General features: G+C 39.1%; 1 protein-coding gene across 1 annotated transcript; it reads left to right on the forward strand.

Moving 5' to 3' along the window:
• The first annotated feature begins 1,938 nt into the window (after window positions 1-1,938).
• Window positions 1,939-6,563, forward strand: LOC103966215 (elongator complex protein 5). Its single transcript, XM_018652133.2, is given in 11 exon segments — window positions 1,939-2,499; window positions 2,599-2,688; window positions 2,829-2,995; window positions 3,140-3,186; window positions 3,919-3,988; window positions 4,504-4,533; window positions 4,536-4,729; window positions 4,857-4,955; window positions 5,307-5,382; window positions 5,517-5,742; window positions 6,063-6,563. Coding segments are annotated over 10 exon segments (1,134 nt in total). The 5' UTR covers window positions 1,939-2,332; the 3' UTR covers window positions 5,711-5,742; window positions 6,063-6,563.
• The last annotated feature ends 314 nt before the right edge of the window (window positions 6,564-6,877 follow it).

The raw sequence follows: 6,877 nt of genomic DNA on the forward strand, positions 1-6,877 counted from the left end.
TACTATAAAATCAATGAATGAAACATGAAAACAGATTGATGAATTTGAATACTTTAACTTAATAACATAGAATAGGTTTGCAAAGCTACATCGAAATCCCTAGTTATGAACTTAATTACACAACATGAATACAAAATATATAAATATCAAGAACAACATGAGTGAAATTAAAGTTCATAGAAGAAACCCCCTTGAAGCAATTCTGATGTTGAACTTCTCCAAGAACAGTGCGGCTATGTGGTTTCTTTGGTGGCTGCGGATGGTGAATGGAGAAAGGATTTTGTTTTTGGAAGAAAGGCCAAAGAAAGAGAAGAGAGAGAGAGCTATGGGCGTCCCCAAGGGGAATCTTGTGTAAAAGTGGCTGGAATTCTCAGTTTTATAAGGTTAAAGAGGCTGTTACAGATTGCCAATACATCCCAGTAATTGGGCATTTAATTCCCACATTTTTTGTTGTTATGGGTCTTATAAAGAGCCATATTTATCTCCATATTCAGTTTCCACTTTTAATTATTTGTCTACATCAGCATCCTTATTTAGTTCTCCACTTTTAGCACCATTTTGCCCTATTTGTCCTCAACTGAGCTCCAAAATACGATTAGTTGCACACTAACACAAAAGAAGATAAAATGTAACTAGTTTAACTCAAAAATATCACAAAGGGACTAGGAATGGATGGTATAAATGTATGAAATATATGAGTTATCAAGCTACAAGTCACTTAGGTGTTCTACGAACCTACAAGCGAATTTCTTGCTCATTCAAATGGCCAGGCCTAAAAAAGGATGTCCATCAATTTGTTGCAGCTTAGGATATATGTCAGCAGCAAAATTGCGAGGCTTTGAAGCCTCCAGGTTTACTCCAGCCACTGCCCATTCCAGAAAATATATGGCAAGACATTGCCATGGACTTCATTGATGGCCTACCTCAGTCCCACGAAAAAAACTCCATTCTTGTAGTAGTGGATCGTTTATCTAAATACGAGCATTTTGTTCCTCTCACCCGCCCATACACCGCATCTAAAGTGGCTGAGGTCTTCGTCAGGGAGATCTTCCGCCTTCATAGAATGCTGAAGAGCATAGTCAGCGATCGAGGCTCCACATTCTTGAGTCAATTCTGGTCTGCATTCTTCAAGGCTCAGCGCACCAAGCTTTGTTACTCCACTGCCTATCATCCTCAATCGGATGGTCATTCGGAAGTTTTAAACAGAACCTTGGAGCACTAGTTGAGGTGTTTCGAATGCAACAAACCGACTAGCTGGAGCTCTTGGTTACCATAGGCCGAGTGGTGGTATAACACCACCTACCAAGGCGCCATAAGGATGACACTGTTTGAAGCAGTTTATGGGTATCCACCGCCCACTGTCACTTCTTATGTTCCAGGTTTTACATCAGTCCATGCTGTTGATTCCACTCTTCAGGAGCGAGATACTCTTCTCAAACAACTTCGCCTTAACTTGCAAGCGGCTCAGGATAGGATGAGAACATATGCCAACAAAAATTACATTGAACGCAAGTTCATGTTGGCTCCTCTACTCAATTACCACCACTGCAACCAGATGGGCATGTGGTATGGCAGCCTGAACAGATTCTAAGCAGGGGACTTTTCAAGCGCAACAACAAACCCATCACTCGCTGGTTGATCAAGTGGCTAGGACTGTCGGTGGAGGACACTACTTGGGAGTATGCAGATGACTTCGACTTCCTACTGAAATTTTCTGACTTCGATACTCAGGCCTGAGGATAGTCCTTATTTTGGGGCGGATGGCGTTGATGGACTCCTAATCATGGAGAGGCCCAAGGCGTTAGAACTGTTAGGCCCAAAGTCTTTAGTATGGCTGTATAGTACTTTTTGTGTTACCTTCTGTTGGCTACGAGTCGTAATCTCCGTCGTAATAGGATCTCATAGCAAGTCTCAGTGTATTTAGTAACCCTAGCAGCAGCATTCGGGGGATATGAATGAAGAAAACTTGTTTTATTTCTTTCCTTTCCTGTTATTTCCTTCCCTGTTCTGTTGCCTTGTGTGTGTGACTCCATCAGCCGTCTCTTTGCGGCAGTCAACATCGATCCCCTTCTCTGTTCAAATTCATAGGCCCCGTCTCCTCTCTCTCAATTCGTACTTCGTAGGGACCAAAGTTTGATTCGCGGCGTTATGTCACCGTAGCTCCGGTTATCCTTCAACGCTTAAATTTGATCTCCTCTGCCTGCAAATGCGAAATGGGAACTCATCTGCTTCTATGGAGTGTTGAAGACTTGTAGTTTAAAGTTTTACCAAATCTCTTCGTTTTCTTTCCAAAGGACCAAATAACACTCCAAGGTTCAAGTACCCAGCAACAATGGCGGAATGGGTTTGCAGAGCCCTTCGAGACGGTGCGTTGGAAGGCGAGCATGCACCTGCTCTCGCAATCAAGGACTCAATAGTCTCACCTCTCGGCTTCCAAGTTTTTGGTCACGTCCTCTCCCAGCTCTCCACCAACATTTCAGCCGGAAAATCTCAGTCACGGTCGGTTTACCTCTCCCAAAACGACCCAATCTCACGGTTGAAATTTGTAATTTTCCAATGTATCTTTTAGATTAATAATTTTTTTGATTGATTTTATAGAGGTCTTGTGCTCGTCGCATTTTCTCGGAGTCCGTTGTATTATGTGAATTTGTTGAAGAGGAGAGGACTCGATAATTCCTCTCAGCAACGGTAACGAAAACCTTCTTCTCTTTCCTTACCTTCTACTCTGTTTGATTGAGGAAATTGAAAAGAAAAACAGTGGAGATTTTAATTATACATATGTGTGTGTATAATGTACGGGGGACCATTGAACTGAATTAACATTACAGGATTCAGATTTTGGATTGTTACACGGACCCTCTTGGATGGAGAGAAGGGCTTGTGGAGTGTGGAAGTGCGAAAAATCTCCCTCATGAAGTTTACAAAGCAGCTAGTGTTTGCAGGAATGTGAAGGATGTGGACACGTTGCTCTCTTCAATTATTTCACTTGGAGAAGGTATTATTGGTTCGATTGGTACTGACATACATAACATTGGAATAAACTTTATTTTCGCAGTAAGACGACTGTTTGATCATGTAAGCATGCACATAATTTAGTCCAATTGTAATTGTCGATTTCTGTTTGGTCCTATGCTCGCAGGATTGGTTGGACAAGGGAAAGTTAGTTTCAGTGTTGCGATAGATTCGGTAAGTATGCATTCTGTGAATGTGATATATGAAATTTCAGGGGCAGTGCTAGTAATTTGAGTGGCCTGCTGGTGCTGTGTGCCAAGACTGTACAGTGATTTTTTACTTTAGTTTAATATTTTTGTGTGTGTATGTGTGGAAACTTCCTCTCGAGTTTAAAACACTGCCATACACAAGAAATTTCTCGTCACTTTCTAAGAATCTCGTCTTACCTTCTAAGAATCCCATCTGTGTTGGGGCTTGGAAACCTCCTTCCAGATTTCAAAAAATATGCCAGCTGAAATTTTGATGGATGCGCTCACCTCAGCCATAGAGATTAAATACTTACATGGGACATAGTATGTCATTGGTTTTACAAGAAAATGATTGAATATGCGAGCTTCTTTTGTTGTGGCCATTTTCTGGAATGTCTAAACACAACTGTTTCTGTTGCCTTAGCTTAGTGAGGAGAATGTCAATTGCTTCCGATGTCAAGAAGTATGGACTTTTACGATACTCTTTTGTCTCATATTTAGATAGGGCAGGACACTTTGGTGCCTTCTTGATAGTAGCTCCTGGTTGATATCTATAAGATGTCCTTACTTTTTTGAAAGTCTGTGTTGGAAAGTAATTCTTCTGTTGATACGTTTGTTTTTGCCCACCTTGGGACATTTTTCTTTCTGGTTACTTTGATGTTTTTCCCTCCCTTTCTGATCATGTTCTTTTTGGTGGATTCCTTTCAAAATTTTCCAGGTAAATGAAATGTTAAGGCATGCAACTTTGTCATCAGGTTCTGGCCTTTTAAGCAACCTTCGCTGCTGTGGTATATTTATTTTACTTGCTCCTTGATCTCTCTCCGTTTAGAATCTATTGTTTTAACTTTGATCTAGTCTTATGATTTGTTTTTTCGTGTGCATTAATCTCTTCTGCCACAAGCCTATAGCTGCTACCATACAAACAGTTTAATATACCCTTTTTGGATGATGTAGTATATAGGGCTTCATATGTAAGCCCTTGATAACATAGAAAAACACTTCAAACTCAGTATTGAAAAACCCAACTACTTTGTAACACCAAAGGAATTTCACAACTAAGAATCAATTAGAGCATGACAAGGGATAGACTTTTCTGCAAATTGAGCTCCCAAAGTGTTTTTCACTAAAACTGTAAAACATATAGTTATTTGGGTTTTTTTTTTTCTAATTTACCACAATATATATGGTGTCTCAGTATGAAATGGCGCATCATTCATATTAGACTCGGTGAAGTCCATGATATGGTCACTGCATACATTCAACTTTTGGAATCTGCATATTGACTTTTATGTTATGGTTGCAGAGAAAATTTCAAGCATCTTTTGGTTTTTCCATGCGATCTTTGTGAAGAAAGGGTCACTGCTGTTATTGAATACATGTCCTCTATGGTGGCCAGCATAGAACCATTAATCCCATTTACAAATGGACACAGAGGTAATTCAGAGAATCTTTCTTTAGCTGAACGGAATTTTACACAAGGGAAATTTCATGTCAGATGCAAACGTAGAAATGGACGTGTCCTAGTGATGGTGATCTCTCTCTCTCTCTCTCTCTCTCTCTCTCTCTCTCTCTCTTTGTGTGTGTGTGTGTGTGTGTGAGTTTTCTCCTGATTTAGAAAGCTGGAAAGTGATATGAGTCCCTGAAACTTGTATTCAGTTTGAAGAAATTCATGTTGGGCAGTCGGGCATCAACTTCACATCCCCTTCATCTGAAGATGGAGTAATCAATCAAGTCAATCAAGCCCTTTTGCCGAAGGTAACTTGTTTAGCCTTGTCTTAACTTCGCCTCTCTAAGTCTAAGACCTTATTTGGAATCAAGGATTTCTTTTAATTGTTTATTTTCAGTTTCATTACATTCTGCTATTTCCAATTGCCAATTTGAGTCCATTATGATACAATTGGATGACTACTAATACTGAATCGTTTAATAACTTTCACATAAGACATAACTAGACGTTGCATGCATGGACATAAACAGATGTTCACTAGTGAATAGTAAGTTTTATTGTGCATGTTGATAACAAAGTTGTCTAAATTCTATTTATTTTGGAGGAATGGTTATTTCATTGGTTTATTGTTTTATTTTAAAAATGGTTCTTCGCTACAGGTGCAATTCAATCTACAGCTGTCAGAGAAAGAGAAAAATGATAGGGCCAAGGTTGTACTTCCGTTTGAACACCAAGGTATGAAAACATGGTTATATAAGTGGTTTGTTCTTGTACCATGTATTAAATATCAGAAAATAAAAAAAGGGTTTATTTTCTTTTATCTGCATTAAAGTGATACTCCAAAGCAAACTTTTGACTTTTTCTTGCAGGAAATGGTAAACCTGTACAAATTTATGATGGTCGAAAATCTCTGATGGATAGCAAATATGATGCTGCACCTGCTTCAACTGTGAATTCAAACACCAATGATGAGTCTAGCAAGGGCGAAATAATATATTATCGTGATTCAGAAGATGAGATGCCGGATTCTGATGAGGATCCTGATGATGATTTGGATATTTAGTGGTTTTTCTTCGTTCAGAATACTGGAAAATGGTAATTCATTTTCTCCATGTTAATGTGATTAGTTCTTACAGTCAATTGAACATGTCTTTTAGATCTACTGACTTTTTATCTGTTACAATATACTAACTTTATCCACTTCTACTGCTATTGTCAATGAAATTGGCAAATCTATGAGTTGGATCTTACATTTCATATCAAATAGTAATACTTATTTCAACTGTTATAAAGTTAGGTCCTCTGAGCATCCTCACTTCCATTAGTTTCTTGTCTGTGCACTAATCAGTTGCGTGTGTTTTCTGCTCTTCCGAGTTTTTTTCAACGATAATGAAAATCTATGCTTATTCTCGCAGGTTTGATTGCGATTTGGGAATCCAATTGTCATGTATGTTCAATCAAGTGGGAGGAAATATGTTATAAATTTTCCCAAGACCGAAGGATGATAGTGGGAATGAGTCTGAGATCTAGAAAGCCAAACAAATATCAGAAGATAGAAGGTTGTAAATTTCTTGCGCTCACACCACACACTGCTTATTCTGTCAGATATCCACGTTTGGAATAATATACTGGCGAAAATTTGGACTGGAGGTCTCTGTTGTTCTCTTGCTCACATGGATTTCAACCTTACCCATTTTCCTGCTTTTATCCTTTGTATGCGATGAAGTAACTATTGGGTTAATTGACTAGTGCTAGAATAGTATTTCGAAGGGGAGAAACATTTGCTGCAGGTGAACTGGATCGATTTTGTCCCCGAAATCTGAAGTCGATCCTTACTGGCAGTCTGTATGATAGATATATCGGAAGCTTTTATTACCGGAAAATATAAATTCAGATGTTAAAGGTTTTGCATTCTACTTTTCGCGGTTTATCGTTCTGGTTATTAGTGTTATATCCAGGGGTTTTATGGCTGGTCTGAACTTTTCCTGCGAGTAGTTTGCGCTTTGGAGTGATGAATCAAAACCTGGACGCCAAAAGTTTTGATTTGATAAATTGATATGAAATTGGTTTTCACCTTGACACATCCCGATCCGGAATGTCTATCTGAACTCCGAATCGACCTGTGCTGGCTGACACTAGGAGGGTGACGAAACCATAAAGTGTAGTGATGAGGAAAATGTGAGTAAATTTAAACCTAAAAGTGCGAAAATGCGAGAGTGCGCATGTGAGC

Source organism: the organism of the source record quoted next, unplaced genomic scaffold, assembly GCF_019419815.1.
Source record: "Pyrus x bretschneideri cultivar Hongxiangsu unplaced genomic scaffold, Pyrus_bretschneideri_v1 Contig66, whole genome shotgun sequence".
NCBI classification, from domain to species: Eukaryota; Viridiplantae; Streptophyta; class Magnoliopsida; order Rosales; family Rosaceae; genus Pyrus; species Pyrus x bretschneideri.